The 23,890-nt window shown below is 41.7% G+C and overlaps 1 protein-coding gene across 2 annotated transcripts in view; it reads right to left on the reverse strand.

Moving 5' to 3' along the window:
• ARMH3 (armadillo like helical domain containing 3) overlaps positions 1-23,890 on the reverse strand; it is a 108,107-nt gene that overhangs the window by 78,357 nt on the left and 5,860 nt on the right. For both annotated transcript variants that reach the window (XM_042817815.1, XM_042817814.1), the window contains 16 exons: positions 23,460-23,516; positions 23,178-23,324; positions 22,162-22,269; positions 21,689-21,781; positions 21,273-21,347; positions 20,500-20,586; positions 15,408-15,464; positions 14,383-14,426; positions 12,652-12,712; positions 12,008-12,054; positions 11,505-11,580; positions 8,624-8,717; positions 5,756-5,857; positions 2,707-2,765; positions 1,329-1,394; positions 208-277 (listed from right to left, as the gene is read on the reverse strand). In XM_042817815.1, the coding sequence (XP_042673749.1) occupies positions 208-277; positions 1,329-1,394; positions 2,707-2,765; positions 5,756-5,857; positions 8,624-8,717; positions 11,505-11,580; positions 12,008-12,054; positions 12,652-12,712; positions 14,383-14,426; positions 15,408-15,464; positions 20,500-20,586; positions 21,273-21,347; positions 21,689-21,781; positions 22,162-22,269; positions 23,178-23,324; positions 23,460-23,516 (1,243 nt within the window). The remainder of the gene's footprint in view (positions 1-207; positions 278-1,328; positions 1,395-2,706; positions 2,766-5,755; positions 5,858-8,623; positions 8,718-11,504; positions 11,581-12,007; positions 12,055-12,651; positions 12,713-14,382; positions 14,427-15,407; positions 15,465-20,499; positions 20,587-21,272; positions 21,348-21,688; positions 21,782-22,161; positions 22,270-23,177; positions 23,325-23,459; positions 23,517-23,890) is intronic.

Below are 23,890 nucleotides of genomic sequence, written 5' to 3' on the forward strand. Positions count from 1 at the left end.
AATGTACACAGGATTTCTTGCTACAGAGCAGCAATCTTGGTCTGAACTTTTCTGTGAGGCAGCCAAGTAGAGAGATGGACCGTCCATTGCTGGAAATCTCCTTACTTAATTGCCTTATTTTTAAGCCCATCCACCCCTTCTCTGAATCTACACATCTATTTCTGCTGCAGAACAAAAAGATTCTTCAGGGCTCTCTACAGCACTCACCAAGCACTGCACACACCAGCGGGCGACAGGGCAAGTTCTTGTCTGCTGCTTTCTTCCTGTGCCTCATCGGCTTGAAACACACAAAGATGAAAAGAAGTCAGAATAAGCCTGAAGTGACATTCTGTGTATGATTGCATTTCTCATGCAAATGCCACCATCAGCACAGATTCCCTCTGTCTTTTTCTCCAACTGCTATCTCATTTATATTAGTTCTGAAGGCCACAGCTGAACTAAAATAATTTTGCTTGCTTTTCAGCATGCTGACCACCAGGTTTTTGTTATTCTAGGTGTGTAACTACAGGGCACTGTTGTATCACAGAACAAAAAACATCACATAGTAATTTCTTTCCCTTGGAAACCTATCGATTTGCTCCTGACTCAGAAGTCTGATCTGCATTCTTAATAGCACATGCAGTATCAAATGGCTTTGACTGGAGTAAACCAGAAAGGCTAAATGGGCAGCAAATTTGCTGTTAAGTGGGGAAGAGTAGCACCCTCACACTATGCTTATTTCTATCTGGGATCAGTAACACTCCCAAACACTGCTCCAGTGTCAGATGAGGTGGCAATCACCAGCACCATAAAAACAGAGTACATCAAGGCAGGAGAAACACTCAGTTACCCCTAACTACAAAGCTCCATGAGCTAGGTAAGGACACCTCCTCCACAGATACCTACAGGAAAAACATACACCGAAAACATATCGTCCTTTTTGAATCTGAATCCTCCACCCTCAGGAGAAAGATAATCCAAAATCAGAGAACTCAATGCAACTCCAACTGGCTATTAATATATCACATGAGGACTAATGCATGCTGAAGGTTAAGGCAGAACATTCTCCCTGTCACAGATTTCCTCAGAGATCTCATAGTACACAGCTCTTCTCCAGCTACATAGGTCTCTGAATTCACACCAGTACAACCAGCTCTTTATCCTTTGAAGGAGTGAGACATTCTGGGAGTGATTTTAAAATCATGCTCCAACTGCTGCAATTCTGACAGCATTTCCACATGCCTTAGCAATCTAGGTTAGATATGTGACAGTTTTTCAGCATGCAGAGACTTGAATCCCATGTTCTCATCCCAAAGAGAAAAAGCAAAGCATCCACAGGAAAAACTCACCATCCTGTGCAGGTTTACTCGAAAATTCATGTTGTCATCATGGAGAAAAGCATTAGCATATTGATCCTGTGGAAAAGAAGGAAGAAAAAAAAAAAAAGAGTGATGAATAAAAAACTACCTGCCCACTAACTTCCACTTGCCTCTCAAACCACATGTTTCAGGTGCAGAGTTCCCAGTAAGTAGCTGTAATGCTGAAAACACCCTCAAAACCTCCTCTTATTCCCAGGCATGTTTTCAGTCCCACAAAGGCAAAATCTTCCTGATCTGAATTCCATGTCACAGTCTGCACTATTTGCTGTTTTCTTCAAGGTCTATTTTCTGTTTTATTTCTTTGCTCATCAAAACTGTAGACTGCACGTGCTGCAGCATCAAGATTTTAACAAGTGCTATATAATGCACACAAGTCCCTGTAACTTTATCCACCATGGTTTCTATCAGTTTTTTGATGGAGCCATCATGCCAGAAGTTCCTGCACACATGTGCTAGCAAGTAGGTTGATCAGCTGTCCCACACCTCAGGCAAAACTCGTTTCAAGTCCAGCTACAAATCCAACTATTACTCCAGGCAATGCACAGTCAGGTTGGGTATTATGTACACTCTCTGATATCAAAGCTGAAGCATGCCCTGATACATAGAAATAATATAAGAATTAAGCATTTCTTGTATTACCTATGTGCCCACCTGAAGAAGGCACTTGAGTGCCAAAATCAATTATAAATACCAGAAATGCATATGCTGCACCCTGAAGAAACACTACTTCAGAATTCTCAAGCTGTCCATCAATATTGCTGCTTTTTATTCTTTGCTAAGAATGAAAGGTCTTTACTTGCAAGCAAGCAAAATGCAAATGCCCAGCAGACTCCATCGCCACTCAGGACAAGCCATTCGCCAGGCCATTATTACCTGTTCCCCAGAAGACTGGAGCACCTTCACCAGGACTGCTGACACTGCTGGTCTTCTCATCCTACTGCCAGCTTTCCTACCATTCTGTAACTGCAATACTCTTTCTGACTTATAAAACCCTTCTCTGACAGATAAGATACAGCACTGTCCATGATTATCACAAGCACCACACAGATGAAAGACATTCACATATTACTCATCTAAAAGCACTTAATAGCTAAGTGAGACAGGCTTAGGTTCACTATTTTCTCTCTTTGCCCCTGTGAGTTTGCTAAATCAAATAAAATGATCCAATTTTTAAGAATATTTTAACAGTATTGCATCAGGTTTATCAGCAAAACATTATGTGCCTGAGGGTCTCATAACTAACAGCTACTGCAGATCTTCAGCTCCCAATGAACAGGAGGCAGGGGATGTGCATGCAGATAGGGCCCTGAAACACACCATCTGCTGAAGAGTCTCACAAGAAACCTACCTCTGCTATGCATGTCAGGATAATCAGGCACAGCTTGCCACTGTGTAGCCGGTGCTCATCTGCAAAGAAGCAAAAACAATTCCTGCATGAGCCATACAAGCTTGGCAATGCTGAAGAGTGAGAAAGCTCTTGCAATAGGAGAGTTTTAATACTTCTTCCTCCGCAATAGCTAATAGTGTAGGTACTCTCCACTGGGCACTCACCCTCCAGCCTGGACACTAAACTCCATGAAGACTTCCCCGCTGCTTCTGTGAACAGCCAAGTTTCTGATTTGGATCTCCATCACCGCTGTAAATATCAATGAGGCTTCTTTCTCATTCAGTTTTACTTTCACAGATATTCCATATAATCACTCCCTGCCTGCCACAGTGGATGTGTACTTTTTATGTATATGTACTCTCTAAGGTAAGATGGAGAAACATCAGTTTTGCAGTAGGTTATGAAACAAGCCAAGTTTTGGTAGAGGCACAGCACAGCAGAACAAGCATGTCGAGAGTTCATGCCCTGAGCTTTAACCCCACTGCTTAGAGACATGACCTCGTTTGCCCTATGTAAAGCCATGAATGAAATGAAGTCTGCAAAGACTAAGCACTTTAGGCCAGAGGAGTCCCACCTTGGTCATGTCCTGCAACCAGCAATTGAACTACGCTGATTTTGTCTTGCTACGCTGCATAGAAGGAGAGGAATTTTGAAATGAGAGTGTTAAAAATCTCTCCCATGTCTCTTTATCTCAGCTTAAATGCTTAAGTGAAAAGTTTTCTACCCCAGCAAAGCAGGAAAAATGGCTTCAAAGAACTGTGATACACTGGAGCCTTGTTATTTTCCTATTGTAAGGCCCCACTGTATATTTCTGTAGGTGCTGCTAAGATTCTCTCTGGGGACCATGCTGTAAAGGCTCCTGTTCCACACTAAGTACTCTGCCTTCAGCCAACACATTGTGAAGATCATGCCATTTTCAGCAGTTATGGGGCGACCACGCAGGCAGTTACTTGCACAGAAGCTCTGTACCTTCACAGCACTCTTCATTAAAGGAACAAAGCAGACCACTTCCCACAGGGAGATGTAGCAGTATGAACCCTATTTTACAGATGGGGAAAAAAAAAATAACACAGAGCTTTTGTTTCTCCCAGTGCCGCTGCCTCTGACTGGCACAGGAGAGAAACAGAGAGGAGGATCTAGCAGAATGCTGTCTATTAAATTATGCTCTCTGGGATAGAACTGGAACAGCTGCCTAGTCCTGGAAGTAGAACAAACCAGTCTCCTCTTTGTGTTTCCACCTGTCTCAAGACAGAGAGAAAATAAGATTCTCCTTTTCCCCCCTTGCTACTATACTCTTGTCAAATGCTTTCTTCTACACAAGAAAAAAAAGTTAGGCAGAACCCAATATATCCTTACTGGAATTAATAGGCACACTTTGTATGATTGATCAGTAGAACTACTGATACAAACTGCCATCTGTCACAGAGGCAAGGACATTGTCTATCAACCTTCAGATGTTTTACATACTAGCACCAAAGCAGAGAAAGAAGCATCGTGCCCTGTCACATAACAGAATAAACTCATCCTTAGTTGGCTTGTTAAGTACAGAACTTCTATCAGATCTCATTCCATCTGAAACTAATCTAGTTTGGCAGTTCCTGAGGACCAGTGTGTATTTCCCATACTACAGTGACTAGTAAGTGCAACAGTTAAATTTAAAAACATAACATTGTTCCATACACTTGGATCAGCAAGAGGAGCCCTGAAATAAGCAAATGAGAATAATTAGAGAGCTGGTACACCTCCTCATGTGTACAATCTATAGAAAATGACTGAACAAAGATTGAGGTTGTTTAGTTTAAAGACAAAAGCAAGAGGAAGCATGAAAGCAGACTTCAAATATTTAACGGCTGTCACAAAGAAGAAAGAAATTATCCATTCTCAATATCCGTCTCGGGGAAGATAAGCAGTAATTAATTTATATCACACTAAAGAACTTAGGATGCACATGAAGCTTTTTCACAATAAGGGTAGTTAAACACTTGAATAAATAGTTTAAAAACGATGCTCCTCTATCAGCATCTTTTCAACCTGCTAGAAACAACTCTCAGGAAAAACAGAGGTAGACCTGATTCTGCCTTGGTTTTGAAGCACCTGCTGGATACTGCCATGAAGTACTTTTTAGTCCAAATTTCGATTATTCACCTTTTCCTCAACTAGCTTGCATACTGAACAAGAGCAAGAGTGCCAGAAACAACTTCCTGCAAGTTTGTGCACGAGAAAACTCTCCTATACAGCGCGTTTTACAAGCATTTATCACGTTCAATAATCAACTCATCATAGCTCTACAGAAGTCTTCCTACTTTTCTTCAGCTATTATGTTTAACTTAAAGCAGTATAAGTTGGCAATGGGCTCAAATACAGCAAAAAAGATCACTTATGTTCAGGCTGTGGTCCTGCCCTACAATCGCTGAGCACAAGAGGATCCTCAGGTACCTGAGCGTGACCAAGCTTCTACTCCAGCAACACAAAATGAGCCCCATTCCAAAGTGATCAGAAGAAACAAAAGGCACAGCATGGGAATGTATCTCAACAAGCAAATGATTGTCAGTACAGTGAAGATCACTGCTGCCACATTTATCATTAAAGATGTCTGTTTGACCTGCAAGTACCAAAGGACAAAGACAATATTTCCTTCCAATGCTGAGCTTTGCCTCATGTGTCAGACTAAACATTCTTCAAAATAGATATCCAGTGCACAATTTCCCCTCTCTGAGCAAGGGTTTGAAATCAGATATGCTGACAACTCCTGCACAGGGAAAGGCTTGGTTATTACGTACTGTTATTATTACTACGTTCTTCCCATAGTTGACTTCTCTTCTGTTTGCATTCATTCTCTCCTACTCTTACATAACTGCTATCTCACAATAAGAAATCATTTCGTTTTCTCAGAAGGTGGAACCTTCAGTCATCCAAAAAGCCTGCATCCAGCTTCTATTTTTGGAGATGTGTTCCTATGCCCTCCCCATTTCAAGAAATACTGCTTGCTACATCAACAGAATTTATTTACCTTTTGTGTCCTGCATCACAATGGAGCTGTACTTCAAGAAGGTTATCAGCAAGTTGCTAGTTTGCACATCAGCATCCAAAGGTAGCTCTGCAGAGCTTATAACTGGAACAAAACAGATAAGACACACTTATCCTCCACAAACACAAAAGAGAAGCATGCAGAGAACAAAGTCACAGACCCATAAGTCTGGGACAGAATCAACTTATCCATAGGGTCACCTGAGTTCTTCATCCTGCTATATGATCATCCAGCAAAGATTTGGTTTTGAAGATTGGTACTACCCCAAAAATCTTTTCTCCTGCCCTAAGGGTAGGATGGGATGCTCTGCAGTGCTATCCTTCTCTGTCCGGCTCTATCCACTTCAGAGGAGACAAACTTGCTATTGTAGCACTTATCAATTTTCCTAACCTAGGGAGCTCAAGACATTCTCACCAATACCTACTTAGGTCCCATATGTTATTCTACCTATGAGAAAAAGGTTTGATTTAACAGTGTATTTTACAATTCAAGATTTATACCTCGTAACCCTGGAATGACGTAAATAAGGTTAGTTAGCCCTGGAACCAAAGGATATGCAGGCACAGGAAAATGCAGGGGATGAACCAAGAGTAAAATGCAGGATTCTCAGAACTGAGCACTGAGGGACTCACTGCACAGTAAATAAAGGTTCTCATGAAGCTCAGGATTGTGTAATCCTTGAATACAAAATCGTAGCCCTTGGAAACAACAGGCCAAATAGATCAGTGTAACTTAGCTGTTCAAATCACATCAAAGAAATGATAATGGGGCTTTTAGCTTCTGAGGGCTGCACATCCCCAAGCTGTTTTAGTCCATTCAATCCCGAAACTGCAGCACAGCTAACAGGTTGCCAGCATGGCCAGTTTGTTGGCAAAGTCCAAGCAATGACACAGAAAACTCTTTAACATCCAGTGCTATGAATAGCTCAAGGAATCAACTAAAAAAACTGGAAAAAACATATTTATATCTCCAGCATGTCCTTCCAAAGCTGTTACAATGAACACAATGAATGAATATTTAACAACAGTAAGCAAAGTGACATTTAGATAAGTATGGTGACAGGCACACTTGATTTACATATTATGGATTAACACTTACAAGAAAAAGTCTCATTTAAAGAAAAGAGGAAATTGCTCTGAAGATCACATCACTGCCTACCCTGGTTCATGGCACAGACACTGCACTTTTTACCCAAGCACTCCGAAACTTTAAAAGGCTTTAATTCACATTAAAGGCTAACAACCATAGAAATTTCAAACCAGAATATGAACCCATTTTTAATTCCAGTCAGCATTAAAAAATGCCTGAGAATCACAGATGAATTTCTACACGTTGCTGAAACTTGGAAATAATTCAACCAAGCTTTTATTCTTTCAAATGCACGAAAAAGAAGAAAGCAATCTTTTCATTCCGAAGTAAAAATGCCTCTTACTAACTCTCAGCCACAGGCAAGTTTTAAAGCTGAGTTGCAAGACATGAGAAAATGAGGAAAATTCTGACATGCCTTTAAAATAACAGCAGTACTGAAGAAGTACCACTGAAATATAACTAAGCTGAGGTCAACAAAAACCAAAAATAATAAGGATCACAGTGCAGAGATCATCAAGGTGACAGCTAATACAAATAAAGCATACTTCCCAGTGTAATTCCTGCACGCTAGGATCAACTCCAGTCCTTAAACTTAGTAGCCTTGCATGCAGAAGGAAGCCTCAAGCTCCTTAACATCACTGCCTCTGCTGAAAGCAGGATGGAGTTTTTGCTTTGCTTTTGTTTTTTTGGTAAATAAATTAAAAAAAAAAAAGAAAAAAAGAAAGGAATATGAGCAAGCTGTAGATGTGGTTAAGCATCAGTTCTTTCAGTTGTATAATACAGCGTGGGCACGGATACATTTGCAACGTATGTGTCGAACACAAGCCCACAAAATGCCCGTCCCTCTACATTTTACGCTGCACAAAACGTGTAGCACACAAGCACAGGGAGACCTGAGACACAGGGAGCTTTTTAACTGAAGCTTTTGATATCCATGGTAACCAGACAGAACTCATCCACAAGGAGGATCGTCTTTAACCAGGATATCAAATGACCTGAATGGCTGATATAACTAAGTAACCCAGGCTGCTTGGTCCCTTAAACATTACCAAATTATGCTCTATTCAAAGTGACTCTATTCTTCCTCTGAATTCTTTCTTCAGATCTATGCCATTAGAGTAGGTGGCCATTTGATTTCTTCTCTTAAACTGGACTGCAACTATCCATAATAAACAAGAAGGGTTTTATTCTCAATTATTTTGAAGTACATTTATTTGGGCACATAACATCTCATTTAGATCTCAGCACAAGCAGTCATTCACAAACCCTGAGAGATGAAAGACAACGAGAGGGAGGAATATCTCAACTCCTGGGTTGGATTCAAGTCCCAGTTAATTCAAAGCTGGGGACAAGTGCATTAATGGCAAACTGCGACCGTCTGTAAATCTGCTCCAATGGCAAATAACCCCAGGCAGAGAACCTGATACTAGAAATACTCAAAAGCAAAAGCCTATGTAGGATAACTAACAGGTTGGGTGTGCCTTCATGCAGATACGGGGACAACACTGTTTTCAGAAGGAACACCAACACAACCTCATTAAGAAACACACAAGGCAAAATAGAAACTACGCTAAACATCTTCCAAACAATTTAAATCATGCCAAATAATATTTCTTGCTTGTGTTCCTGGGGCAGATCTCCCCCGGAAGAGAACACCAGGTTACATCTGCACCAGACAGACCTCATTAGCTGCTATCTTGAGGAAGAGCTTTGCCAGCTATTGTTAATTGTCCATCCCCAGGATATCATTACATTTCTTACCATCCGAAGAAGGTGGGGTGGTTCCAAGTGGAGTGACAGGCGTTGTTGGAATTGGACTTGTTGGCGTTGTCATCAGCCCCATTTCAGGATGGCTCTAACAGAAAACAAATCCCAAACATACACAGGTTAATAGCTTCCCTGTGGCTAAGTCACATGGATCATTGATTGTACTGTTCCACACTCTCACACAACAGACACATCTTCAGCGAAATCTCAGGAAACTTCAAACTCTCCTCAGACTGGGAAAGCTGCACTTTACAACCTTGAATATCTACAATTGAACAGTAAATCAATTAATTTACTCAGCAAAACACACAAATATATCACAAAGCAGTAGCTGTCCCCGACAGACAGACAACATGCCTTTCTCCAGCACAGAAGGGGAAAAGGCAAGCAGAAGCCTACACTGTTTACAGCTTCTCACCACGCCAAAGCCAACCCAAGGGTGTGCATTTGAAGTCTTCCTACAATCCTTTTATTTCCCTTCCTAAAAGCAAATTCTTCTACCCCCTTGCCCTCCACCTGCTCATATTCAAAGATGATGACAATTTATTTCTTTGTTTCTCCCTGTAAAGCTCAGACACCGGAGGAAAAGAGTGCGTAACATAAAGAACACTACCATTATTGATCCTCTCTGCTTCCATCAGTCAGTTACTCAGTCCATTTCATCTTTGCTAATAGTTGCCTGCCTAATTACTGCTTTGACTTTACTCTTTGTAAGCTCCCAGATCCATCCAAAGATGGCAATCTGCCACGCTATTTTAAGTCTGCCTGCCAAGCAGAGCATCCATTTCATAGGGCAAGTTTTACATAAATGTATCACCTGCCTTAATACATCATCACAATTTCAAAAAGGAAAGGGATATAGAACTACTGGTTTGACATTAGTTCTTTCTTCCCAAGTGGATAGCCTTCACACTGCCCTTGAATATCTCATTTTATGAGCTACCATAAATACATGTATTTTATGGGAAGCACAGACATACACTACACCAGTTAAAGGCAATTGTAAATTACATGTACTAATTGAAAATTTAAGATCCAGCTTATCATTGAAAATCTTACATAAAACATGCTTGCTTTCATATGTTTTGCTACGGTGTTTACCTTCCCTTTCCCAGAAATTAACTGTCAGTTAAGAGATAATAGTGCCACCTAGCAGCAAAAACTGAGGACCAACAAGCTGGTAAACACAAGAGCAATTAACACTTCAGGCATCATCACAGCTATACCTCAGCTCTTCCTATGAGCTCTTACAGGAGCAGGGAGTCATTCACACAGTCCCTCTTTCAGCAGTGGATGCAAACGAGCTCATCACTCATCAGCTTCCAGAAGTTTCTCAAAAGTCAGCATGCCCTACCTTGACCTCTCTTAAAAGAGGGATTACAGGCATTTCACCCAAGAACAACATTAGAACCAAACTTCAGTCAGGTCCACTAAACAGTGGCTGCTTCAGCTACCACTTTCACAAATAACTAGCTTATTTTTTCACTATTAATGCAAGAGCTTTTATGCCAGCTGCTCTTTTCCCATTCTCCTCTTATCCTTCTTCTCCCTCAGGGATATCCTGGCCACGTACAGGCCTGAATTGGTATTACACAACTAGAAGCAGAAGTCTCTCGGAGGCAGCTGGAATGAACAACCTGCAAAAAGCAAACAACTTGAGCGAATTAACCAGCCCCACAACAGAAGCTTTCTAAAGAGTTCATAGTTCTGCCTATCAGTCTTCTGCCATCAACACCACTGCCAGGAGCTCCCCAGAGGCCCACTCCCTCCTTTGTGCCACGTGTCTAGCTAGTAGTGTATTACACAGAGTGACAGAATCACAGGAGGTGGAAGACACTCGAAGAATCGAGTCCAAGCCCCCTGTTACAGCAGGTTCCCTACAATTGGCCACACAGGCAGGCGCCCAGATGGGTCTTGAACATCTCTACAGAAGGATACTCTACAGCTTCTCCAGGCAGTCTGTTCCAGTGTTCCATCAGCCTTACTTTAAAGTTCCTCTGCATGTATTGCTGCACTCTAATGAGCTGAAGTAGCTGGGGAAAGGCCTTAACTTTTTTTCCCCCTCACAGATTACTAGTAGTACTTGGAAAAAAACAAAATTACTATTCTAAACTGTAATGCCTTCTCAGATCCATCAAGCCATTCCTACAGCCAGCCACAACACCATCATCAGATCAGACTCAGTATTTCTCCCTCATGGTGACTGTCTTTGCAAATTCATATACCAATTAAAAAAAGCATCCAGAGGTCTGTGTTCAGAGGTACAAGGCAGCCCCCATTGCTTCTCAGAACACTGCTATAGCTCTGCTTCTTCACCATGAAAAGCACAAGGAGAAGTGCTCTGTTGTGACAGCAGCCATTGATGACTTCCTAAGTGAAGGATACCTACACAAACAACAACTTGTGGTATGTGCACATCCAGACAGAAAAATTAATCCAGCTTGGAGCCGGATCAGCTTCTTAGCCTCATCTCTAATTTATCATGTGTATGAACTGCTCCAATAGCAGCACTCTTACTGCCACAGTCAACTCACTGCATCCTCCTGATGGCAGTATCACATACTCTACACAGTCCTTCCATTCAGTGGGAAAAATGGCTCCTAGCACAAGCTGTGCCCTCAACACTTCAAGCATTTTCTGGCAAGGCAGGAAGCATCTCCTAGAAATAAATCCAGTCCCTGGTTTGTTTTTCATCTTTTGCGCCCATCTGCATCTGTGGAAGGAAAGATCCTTCCTGTGGAAGGAAAGATCAGAGGGGGAAAACAAAAACAAAAACGCAACCAAAACTTCTCTTTTCACCAATTTAATTACTGACTTCTTAACTTCAAAAGACATCTAATAGAAAGAAAAAGGCAAACATAGTACTGAAACTCACTTGTGCCAGAACTGTAATGAAGTTCCGGTTTAAGTGGACGGCTTCATAGAGGGCCAGAAGGATTGCTTCATTAGTTCTGTGGAAAGGACACAGACAAGAGCACAGTTAATTAAGGGCTAACTCCAAATGAGAATCCTGAGAGCAAGGCTTCTGAAAGAATATTTTTTTCCCAATCATTTTAAACTCTGCCCCAGCAATCCACTATTTTTCATTATTAGCAGTACTGAGCAGTGCACAAATACATCTATTTTTAGATTTCAACTACAGTCGCTGCTTTTCTCCTGCAGAACAGCTTCCTTGTTACTCACTCTCAAGCAATGTTTTCGTCTTTAAAGCCCTTTCTTTTCAGGGTAGAGGTCTGCACAGACACAACACACCCTGGTATTTACCACTTGCCCCTTTTATTTGTTTTGTTCCATTGAAACAGCTCCATGATGGGGAAGATCACGTTGATCAGAGCAGTGAATTGTCACTCATTGTGCAAATAACATCTGTACACTTACTGCACTGATATCTTCTCATCAGCATCTGCTATGAACATGCTGCCCACCTATGGAGAGAAAAAGTATAGCAGAGGAGGAGTTTTTGAAAGCTACTGAACAGCACGAGGGAAGACACAGATTCAACTAAGCCTGGAATGCCCTGTGAGATATGTTCTCATCCACAGCACAAATGCAGCTTACATTACAAAACCAGTGAAATACAAATTGGGAAAGTTCCACAAAGGACAGAACAGGATGATCATACACATTTTTTGTTCTTTTGTAGCTGCCCAATGCTTAATCTGTCAAGTCACAGTAAAAACTGTGTATTTTAAATCCCAACCTTGATTAGCCTGTGGTTCTATGAGAGGACAACAGATCACTTCCTGCCAGTGCGCCCCAAAGCATAGCAGTTCTACCCACATCACTCCTGACAGATAGCTGTCATCACTGAACTACCCTTATTTTTGAAAGCACTTTCTCATCCAGACAGCAATATGCTCCTCAGGATACAGTTACCTCAGCTGTATTTGGTTTAGATCATATCAGTGCATCCTTCCTACAGAAGAACATTCCAAGCTGAGTTTTTGGAAAATCTCACCCACCTGCTGAACTTCCAGGAAGTCCTTATTTTAAGAACAGAACAACACTGCATCCTTGCTTACCATATTAGTTAGGGCTGAGAAGAAACCACTCTGGTGCTCCTCTTCTTTATCTTTGTATTGCCTGAACAAAGAAATCAGGATGAAGCTTCAAGCTTAGAAAGGTTACTACAGTTTTCTTCTTAAATCCCCACATCACAACTTTATCTGATCAGGATGCAGGTGGGAGAAAGTTCCAACATACAAAACTCCTTTTTAAGAAGCCAGTAAAAGAGGAGGAGAGGATATGAAAATATCTGCAAACTGTTTAAAGTGAGGGTGCTGAAAGATACGACTCTGAACTGCTACACAGGATATATCCAGTCTGGTCTAACACTAGGGGTGTATCAAGTGACTTCACAAATTCTGCCTTGAACTAACCACACAGTAAACCACAGCCTGTAACTACAGGGTACTTTCCTTTCAATTATCAGCAGCTAGAGTAAACCACACTTTAACTCCACGGCCAGGAGAACCCATGAAGACCACTAGACTGGTTCACAGGCCAACCCTGTTGGATCCTGTATTCATCTCCCAAAAGACGACAGGTTGAAAGGTGGTTCAAATGAACCGTTCTGCTGACAGCTGTCTGTTCCCACCTGCCTTACTTCCAGGGCATATTAGAAAGCACAAGGATGTTCCTGAACAGTCTAGTAAACATGACAACATAAGCAAGCGTCAGACCACGCACACAGACGTGGTCCAGAAACATGACAGCAGCCACCACCCATGGCAGGAGGCCCTTGACTAGGACCGACTTTGGAACAAGAAGCCAACAAACAGGTTGGACATCTCAAATTTAAGCTCTTTGCTTCAGGTGACATTGAAATGGGCTAGCAGAGCTCACACGGCCATTTGTTCTGTCTTTCATAAAGGAATCCAATTACACATTCTGCATCATGCAAAGAAAACAATTCTAAAATTCCAGAAAGGGGAAAGAAAGATAAGCAAACAAACCACAGCCCAAGACAACATGTCAGAATAAAAGAAGGTGAGTGAATGTAAAACAAAAAAATGTTTAATATATTTTTAATAAATGTTTAATATGTTTACGTGATTTGTTCACTTGCATCATCTTGTGGGTATATCTGTAACAGTGTACATTCAAATGGAATTAAAACAACTTCCTGGATACTTTTAGAATTCTTCTGCCCCCAAAAAAACTTAGGGTTACTCAGGTAAAACTGCTATGTGTTGCAATTTTCTGAAGATATTTTTTCTTAGGAAAACTTTGGATTGGATACTTTGTATTGTTACTTATTAAAGTGACTTTGGGAATGTGCCATCCCTCCTGCTGGCTTCCTGGCTCTTTTCTCAGAAGGAATTCCTGCTGCCCAGCATTTGCAAGAGTAAACACCACCTCTGATCTGGCATGTGAACAGCCCTGGATAGATCTACTTGTAGAGCAGTTTTCAGTTAAACAAGAGAAGTCCCCAGCAAATGATTTATCTTTTGTCCTGGGCCATAAGATTTTACACAAAGTTCATAGAGGTAAAATCCATGACAGGAAAAATATACAATAGAAATCTTCCCCTTCAGCAAAATCTGTCCTGAAGCATATCAGCACAGCTGGTACAGATGTATTTATACTTGCAATGACAACAACTGAGCACAAGTACCTCAAAGCATGAAACTACTCCCTGCCTCTGCAGCCGCACCAGGACTGGTAAGGGACTGATAAGTTTACTCATAAAAGTATGTTGAAATGGAATGCAATTCACATGCATTTGAAAACAAGAGATGTTAATGTTTTACCTGTTGTACTCTGATAAAGCCTGGGCAATTACAAGTCCCATTCCCTGCAAAAAGAGTTTAAAAAAGTTTATATTACAAATTGTAATGCAGGAAAACTAACACTGAACACACATTAGCACCCCTGCCCCCAAAGATACCATAGTATGATGCTAAGAATTCCCCCTGCAGCTGCTTGAATTAATAAGATACACTTATACAACAAAAGCACAGCCTAAAAAAAAAAAAAAGCACCAAAATTTAAAGTTGGCTATCTATTTATCTAAGTTCAGAGGAGAAAGTTTATTCTCCTTGGGCCACCAGGCACACCTTACTCAAGAAAACTCAGTGTGGCAACAACTCCAGAAGGAAGTGTGTGTTAGGGAAAAGATACCCAAAGGTTCAAAACAAAGGCCATAAGCACTAATGACCTTGTCATTTCTTGTCAACAGCCTCCACCACTCCACAGTTACTGGTCCTCCTTCTCTGACAAGCTAATTAAATCAACTCAAAATAGTTGCTCTCATCCTTCAGTTAGCACAGAGTTCACTTTTACTTCATGCCTAAAGGAAGTTTGCAAGTCCACATCTCTCCTAGCCGGTAGTGCACTGACATTTTGTATCAAGGCTTAAGTACAAAACTTAGGCAGCATCTACAATGTAAAGCATGACTGGTAACTCTTGATTTGGGAGCTACAGTAAATGAGTGGAGGACTTGTAGAAATTGAGTAACACAGCACTGCAGAGCAGATGCTCTTCAGCAAAGGAACATACAGGCATTTAACAAATGTCTCATAGACCAACCTTAGGATGTTCTTTGCTACCTAGCCTTTTAACCACCCTCATCATTCAACTGATGAACAAACTGTTCAAATCCAGAGTCACCTGACATACAATAGTGCAGTTAGGGCAGAAACCCATCGTACAGATGCTCTTTGCAGCAGCACTGCTCTCAGATCCTCTTTGCACCAGACATTAAGACAGCATTTGTTAACCTCTCAGATGGAAAAGCATCCCCAGCAGCACCAAATAATTAAGTCAAATACTCACATTGAGCGTGGCCTCATCATCTACGATAGAGAGCTTCACAATGTAAGGATTCACTGACTACTCAGCAGCAGGAGAGAAGAAAGAAAGCAAACTGGTTTTAAGTTCAGCATTCACAGGAAAAGAAACCATTGCAATTATCTTTCAAAGGTTACCTACCCACCTGGGAAGAATTTCCCTCCCACCTCACAAAGCAGAATGCACACAAAGCACCAGAAGTCACACTGCACGGTACGGCTGCTATGCCTTCTCCTTACCTGCTCAGCCAGACAGGCTGCTGATTTCATTGAGAAGAGATGGAGTCTCTGCTCCTTTGCTAGCTGGACTGTCATCACTGAAAGTGGAACAGCTGCCCTGACAGCCTGTTATCAGTGACACACACACGCAGCAGGCACAAGCAGTGAAGCTGGGACACAACATCCCTGTCCTGATATCTCTCTTCTGCAACGCCTCACAAAGATTGCTTAAAGGAAGGAGGACTCAGGAAGGCATGACAACATTACAGACTCGTCTGCTGCAGGGTTAGAGCACAACACTTAACAGCTTATACCACGGAGAGCCAGAAGTCTCTGGAGAATATAAATTCCTTGAACTAAGCTGAACAAAGCACACAGCCTCCATCTATAAAGATAAGGTGTAATAATTTAGGGAGCATTTTAGATTAGCAACGTACATTTGTTTTTCTTTGTGTCAGTGCAAAGTTAACAAGGTTGACTTGGAACTAGGACAGAGAAGAAAAGATTGTCTGTGCAGTAAGTCCAAAATGAATGGGATGAGCAAAGCACAAAACATGTACCAGATAGAGCCTTACAAGTTAAGCAGTTATCTGACTATTAGGCTCAAGGCTTAACAGAAGGTTAAAAATCAGGCTGATCAGAAAACAACACAGTCACAATTATTCTGTGCTTTGGGAGAATCAAATTTTCTCTTTGGTCCAGGGAAAAAACTGATCAGAAGACCTCAAAGCTCAGTCTGTCACAGCCTGCACTATCTGCTAGCTCAGAAAATAACACAAAACTCACACAGAACCCATTTGTGCACGAAGCACACAAAGAGATTTCCTAGAGGCTGGAGGAGAGGCTCCTGTCAAGTAACAATATACGCTTCTTTCTGTGCAACCACGATCTTCTGCCACTTAGAATATGTCAATAAACCAGAAGCAAAATTCAAAAATGTGTAGCTAAAATACATCTTAGTTTTGCTAATTTTGATCATTATGTTGTTCTCATTATATCATAAAGAGAAACACAGGCCAAGCCTCTCCATCCCACAGCTCACAGAAGCTCGGTCAGAAGATCGGTCAACCTGTGATTCATGACCAATAAAAGCAACAAAGTTTTTCCAGACAACAGACAGCAGGGCTATGGTGAGTTAGGGGCAGTGGGGTTTTCCAGATTCCCAGATAAGCAAACTGGAAGATACTGCACTGACCAATACAGACAGGCTGCCCTGAGGCCTCCACATACATTCCGTACCATCACAGAGTGGACAGTGAGCAGGATCCTTGTCATCCCCAGCCTGTGAACAGCTCCTCATGCTCCCACTGCCCTCAGCTCCCCACGATGTGTGCTACATGTCATCTACCTAAGAGCCAGTCATTCCAAACAGCTACTTCCTGCTCATCTGTGATGAGCTTCAAGCACCCCTAAGCCCTTCCCCCCATATTCCCTGCCTGCTTCCAATCCTGTTATCTCAGTTTCCTTCGCTTTCTTCTTACCGGGAATTACTGCAAAATATTTGGAAGTCTAAATTACACCTGCCACTCAGCAATGTGTGCAAACACACAACAGCCTTGAAGAGGGGCTGATAAGCACCTTGAAAACTCTAGAGTGTGTCAATGAAGTGGTGACACGAACTTAGAAACTCTGCCTCCAGCTGCCTCCAGAAAGAAAATGATAACATGATCCTCATCTCTTCAGAGAACACACTGCCACCAAAGCGTAAATACTGTAATACTAAGGTCTTCTCTTCAGTGATAAGGTACAAACTCCTGGAATGCAGGAGTACTCAAGATGTCCTCTATGAGCTCACCACCACTAGGCGCCAATAAGCTCAAAGCAAAGAAGGTGGAAGCTGGAGGAGATGATTACCAAGTAATTTCTAAAAGATAAGCCAGTTAAAACCAGATCAGAACCATAATCCCCAAGCAAGGCATGTCATACAAATTGAGAGCTATGTGAAGAAGCACACAGATGTGGCAGAGGGAGCTAGATCTTCCCTGTAACTCTAATGCATCTCAAGCTCTGGCACAAACCTACGGGAAGCAAATCTTTGGTAAGAAAATAAAGCAGAAAAATAAATTAAAAAAAAATAATATTCAAGCTACCCACATACAATCTCTAGTTAGATGCTTAACTTTTTCTCATGTCTGTAACACAAATGAAGCCAGAGTCCACTTGATTACCCCCTGCAGGATTTTCCCCCTGAACATTCATTAGGGATGATTCAGCAGCTTTGCCTCCAGCGCTGATGAGGCCATCTCCTCTGCAGGCAAGGCATCTTGCAGGGAACTGGAGCTTGAAAAATGACTCTTTTTGTTAAAGAGATACATTCAAAAATCATTCAAGTTCTGAAAGGGCTTTTATTTTAATAATTTCATGATTCTAGTATTTTTAAGTCTCTTCAGCAACTGCTGGAATCACAGAATTGCAGGGAGTCCTGGAAAGGACCTCTAGAGATCACTGAGTCCAGCAAAGCAGGCCCCCTACAGCAGACGACTATATCAAGGCAACTAAACATGAAGGGCTGTCTGATACACTATAGCAGACAGACAATACCGAAAGAAACAAAATGTTTTCACTCCTTTCTTTTCAGTTCTGTCTTTGGACGGACACAATACACAATTCTACTGGAAAAAAATTAGCACCTAGATGTAATCTAGGAATCAATCTATTGGAAAGTCACTGTTTGAGTTATGCTTTAAGTTGCTATTCTAGCAGACATCTCTTACAACACTGAGAGAAGGACACAGTGAATTACTCCTTGATGCAGTGTTTCCTCTGCTTGGCATCCTTTTGAGCAGCTAGCTTCACCATTTCCCAATGTAGTCAACTATTTAATGCTCCTTTCATGCTTCTCTCACATAGCATCAAGGAAAAAAATTTTCTCTGAGATAGGGAATAGGATCATTAAACCAAAAAATACGGCTGAAGAGTACACAGTTGTCACAAGTTTTGAGAATGATTAGGTTTCAGATCAGTGACATCTCTTTAAAAGTCCCGTGTAAAGACACACAGTTTTTACTCCTAGAACAGAAGTTACTGAGAAGTTACCAAGATCACAGCTACGCTGGTAATGAAGACGTGGACAGATATTCCCCAGGCAATTGGAAGGGAAACCAGAAAATTATGACCCTATTTATTACAGGCATCGCTTACAGTGTGCGACACTTCTAAGAGGCAGTGTCAGGCAACTGCCATACAAAACCCTTAGCTGAGTTGCTTTCCACCTTACCAGACAAAATAGTGAAGCTGATTTTTCCCTCACCCCACATCTGCCTTAGCTTGGACTGTTGTCTTTTTTGTTCCTTTTGTAAACATCAGCACAAACCATTTGCTTTGGTTGTACAGTTTGAAGTCATCTAGAACAACAATTTAGCAGCAATGGACCCCAATGTTACATGCCTCAAAAAGTTACTTCAAAGAGCAGAGGACAGCTCCTATGCACTCACAGCACTCTGCCTTACTCAGGAGATAAACTATAGCACACAGGGAACTTCTCAGGGATGGGACGAGACAGATCTACCTCTTTTGACCTGAATGTGTAAATGAATACCCCATAATTAATGAGGAAAGAAGTTACTTAGTATGGGTAGGTTGCAGTTGGACTTGATGTTCTTGAAGGTCTTTTCCAACCTGAGCAATTCCATGATTCTGTGATTCTATACTTTGCTCAGAGGACAAGTTAAGTAGGTAAGATCTTGGACAGATGTAGCAGTCCCAATTTCAATTCAGTTTTCCAGCTGCAGGTGCAAAAACTGCAGTGAGAGCCCTGCTCTTCCCACTCTGTCCTCATCAGTATTGTTACATCAGATTGTGCTCACGGCCCTGTGCTGAAACCAAACTGCACGCTCCTGCTCCATGTTACCATGGCACAGGTTGAACAGTTTGTAGTTCTGGATTCAGACAACACCCACAGGAATGGGAAATTAATAGGAACTGCCTTGTCACTGAGAGTACTCTGTGCTCTCACCTTTTCTCTAAGTCTAACCATAATTCAAAGTGAGCTCCATTACAAAATCACACAGGTTCCCCCTCCTCAATTTTTCAACCAAGGAGAGGATATTCCAGAACTTTTCCACATTTTCTACCTGTCGACCTACTCAGAGTAAAATATTGCTAATTGCAGGAGTGCAGGGGGTGTGGTAAGGAAGAAATAGAGACCAATCATGCAAGCATCACTCCTGCAAACAAAAGCAAACACTAACTAGGTGTTTTTTGACATCTGAAGTGTTTCCTTTCAAAGTGATAAGCAGAGCAAAAAAAAGCAGGGTGGAATATGTCACAAAGTAGCACAACCAGTTGCTAAAAGTAAAGATGAGTAAAGCTTCTCAGAGAAGAATCAGGCAAAGGAGAAGAGTCAGATTTCTCCTGGAAATACTACCGCTCTGATGTTTCAGTTCATTCTTTGGTCACATCTTCAGCATGTCTTCTGGGGATCTACATTCCCTCAGTCTGCTAGTCAGGTACTGAATCACAAATTCAGTCTGAAGCCTAAGGTGACTGACAACCAATTTTACTTTGGAGATGATATATAAGCAGTGTCACACGTGAAGAGGCAAGCACGCAAGTTGTGCACAGCACAAACTCTTACAACCTTCCCTAGAATACTTTCAAAAAGGAAATGAGCACCTCCTAGGTAGTTTCTCATGCATGCACAAAACAAACTGTATCTTAAATACACTTGATCATACACACACACATCAGAGGCAGATACAATTAGCATAATAGGACTGTCTCACAAAGTTTCTACAACTTTGATAAAAGCTACCATCTCTATTGCTAAAAAATGTACTCTAGGCCTTTTTTAATAACCCAGAGGCCAGGACAAAATAACTGAGAGAAGAGAGATTTCTGTTACCCAGTACAACACTTACCTCATACTTTCTGTAGTTGACCAGCAAAGCAAGCAGGACAACAGCATCATAGCCATGCTCCCTGCGACTAAGTGGGCTGGACAGAATCTGAAACAAAGACTTTTATTATTCTTTTCAGGCCTGCTTCAGGAAGCTTGCAGCAACTCTGAGAACACACATAGCTGTAAAATACGTACAAGAGCAAATTATATCCTAAAGAGGATATTTATGACTTAGGGAGTGTCAGTGCTTCTGAGAAACATTGCACAGAGGGAAGCTTACTTGTCACAGGCAGAATGTATGCAGGCTTTCTGGGCAAAAAGCAAATACATTTCTCAACACCACTGGACATTTCAGTGCAACTATGACATCCCGTGTTTTCCCAAATCCAGCTTCAGTTGTAAAAAGCATAATTTATCAAAGAGCAGAAAAAAACTCCATACATCCAGACTGCCTTTTGAATCGTTTCCCAAGTAAAGGAAGCTTCTGCAAAATTAGCCCATAAATCCATTCAGCTTCCAAGGATAAATGACTCAAGTGAAAATGCCTTAAATGCTCAGCAGTGACTAAGAACAGCAGACTGAAGTAAGGAGCCATAGATTCTAATTATTCATTTTATTTACTCTCAATAATTATTTATTTTTTTACCTATTCACCACGCTATGAACAGAAGCAGCACGCACTGCCAAGTTACTTATGCTGCACTGAAAAGGCTGAAAAGCAAACGTAAGACTGAAAAAAAAATAAATTCATGGAAGAAGAGCTCCTGCAGTAGATGGAAAAAAACCCCTTACCTGTAATATAGCTTCAAATATGCTGTTAATCATCACGTACTCCAGGATGGTGTTCTGGCTTATGTTATCTGTCACCTAAGTACAAACACGAGTTAAAATCTCAAAGCCTCCCATGATGCTCTAGCTGCCTCTGGCAGACAGCAGGGACAGCAGCATTATACTGCCAGACTGACACATTTATCCAGAATCTCTCACTTAGTCAGCAAGTCAAGGGTGTGCTGAGCACTACAGCCAGACGAGGGGAAATCTGCCCTGTCTTCTACTGCTGTCATTTCTGGCAAAAAAAACGACCCATGGACTGAGCACCCCATTTCCTCTGCAGATTGATGCAAGACAGCTGCATGATAGCACTATCAGCAACTGAAAAAGTCTGCTGTGCTGGAGGCAGAGGGTGAAAAAGCAGAGCCTTTATTTACCGTCACCAAGCAGAGGAGTAGCTTCAGACACAAGCTTTTCAGGCTTTCAGAACCTTCTGCACAGAGCAGTGAGTCCAAGCTCTCCATCAGATTCTAAAAAAAAGAACAGTCGTGCAAATTTGAATTAATATTTAAAACTATTTAAAATATTTCTTATAAATCTGAGACTCAAGAATAGCAACACAAAGCTGTGTTATTCCAAAAGTCAGCAACTGAACCACGTCCTGGTTTAAGCTGGGACGTAACTACTGTATGCACACACAGCTGTACACCACAGACTATATTAACACCACTGCCTCTCATTTCTGCTTTATGTTAACTACCTTTTTATGCCCACAAGCATAACATCATGATCATTCTCCAAGTCCTGCCTAGATGCACAAGGGGCTTTTGTATACACACCCATCTACAAAACACTGCCCCTGCAACACAGCTCCTGTGCAAAGCGTTTCTCTGCATAGGCAAGGCCTCACCTTCATACAAAGCTCTGCCTTATCAAATCCCACAAGCATGTTGATGATGTCAAACCCAGAAGTAGATTTGTTCTTCTGATGGACACCCCGAATCAATGCACACAAAGTCTGCAAACAAAATATTCAGAGGATAAGATGTAAGGCAACACCTACAACTCCATAACATAACTGGCCCTAGAGCCCTCTCAGAGGGCTAGCAAAACAGCAACATTTATACAAATAGATCAGCCTAGAAATAGCTGTGTTTGCTATATATCCTCCACCTCTGCTGCTTCTAAGGAATATACCTTGGATTCTGAGAACTCAGGAAAGAAAACAATTAGGGAAGAACGTATTTGTCCACATCTTTCCTGTTCGATGCCCTTTACAGACTTCCCAAATCTGAAATTTATATTCTGCACTTCTATAACTGAGAGCAGCTGGGATGAATGCATTCACCAAACTGTCAAGAATCAGCTTGGGAACTAATAACAGTAAACGTCGAGACTGAGGAGGACAGTCTCCCATGCAGGGCAAGTGCTGGTAAAGAACAGCAGCTTCTTGTTCTGGGTGATGATTCTCCACAGCTTCCAACTAGAAGTGTCCAGCACGGCCAGTTTCCCCTATAAATTTGACATCAAATTCTCCATTGTTTTATTTTAATCTTGGCCCATAAGGAAATTAATAAGGAGGGCAAAATGAAGGAAAAAGGAGAAGACAGACAAAGCAACACAAAGTATTCCTGAGCCCCCAGATGATAGCTGGTAGAGAGAACAAGCCCCTCCCGCCCACTCCATTGCCACCTATTTATTCTGCAGCACCAGATCCTCTTGAATTTTGAAACAAGCTCTTGTTCCTCAAACACCAGAGAGACTATGAGCATGTGTAACCTCCACAAACCAGACGTAGCAACTGCTTTGTAGACACCATTTCTCCTCACAACTGAAGTAGTGTGAACAAGATGCTTGATACCAGAGGCAAACATATTGCCTCATCAGAAGCAGAAGAGAGTACTTCCCATCTCTCAGCTGTGGTACCTGTAGTGCATTGACCACTCTGATTGGGTGCTCCTCACCCAGTGCCTGGATGCAGTGCTGAAACAAGCAATTGATGTTATCTTTTATCTTCATCAACTCTTCCCCATCCAGAGCCTCCAGCTTGCCTTCCAGATATTCCAGGTTGACCTGTCAGGTTAAGGAGCAGATCATGCACGTTACACAACTGCTGACACCTTAGGAAAGCAAGTCTTTGCACTGACAGTCTGCCAGCTCATAGGCAGAACAGCAGCAGCAAATCAGAGGATGTTCAGTTCCTGTTACCTTCATGAGAAACAGCTCCTCCCAAAATCTAGGGTTGCTTTTACTGGGGTCCTCTGTCTGAAAGAGAAAGGAACAGCCAATGAGAGCAAACAATAACAAATCATTCAGGCAGAATTTGAACAAAATTACTACCACAAGTAGGTCAGAGCCATTGGATGACCAAATGGTCTAACAGTACAGTGTACTGTCTACAGAGATTCTCAGAAACAGAATAGCAAACAGAAGCAGCTCTCATTTGAGATGTTTCTGTGTATTTTCTGGATTATTTTTGAGAAACACTTGAGAAGCCATGACGTCACACAGATAACAAGTGGTCCTGGCAGACATCAGGACAAATTCACATTAAGGAAGAGAGCAGATTACAGAGTTCTGCATGACAGCAGGAGAACTTGAAGTGCGTGCCTATGCTGTACAATTCTTACCATGGGAAA

Source organism: Centrocercus urophasianus, unplaced genomic scaffold, assembly GCF_019232065.1.
Source record: "Centrocercus urophasianus isolate 14NV4802_14NV808 unplaced genomic scaffold, USGS_Curo_1.0 seq_17, whole genome shotgun sequence".
Taxonomy (NCBI): Eukaryota; Metazoa; Chordata; class Aves; order Galliformes; family Phasianidae; genus Centrocercus; species Centrocercus urophasianus.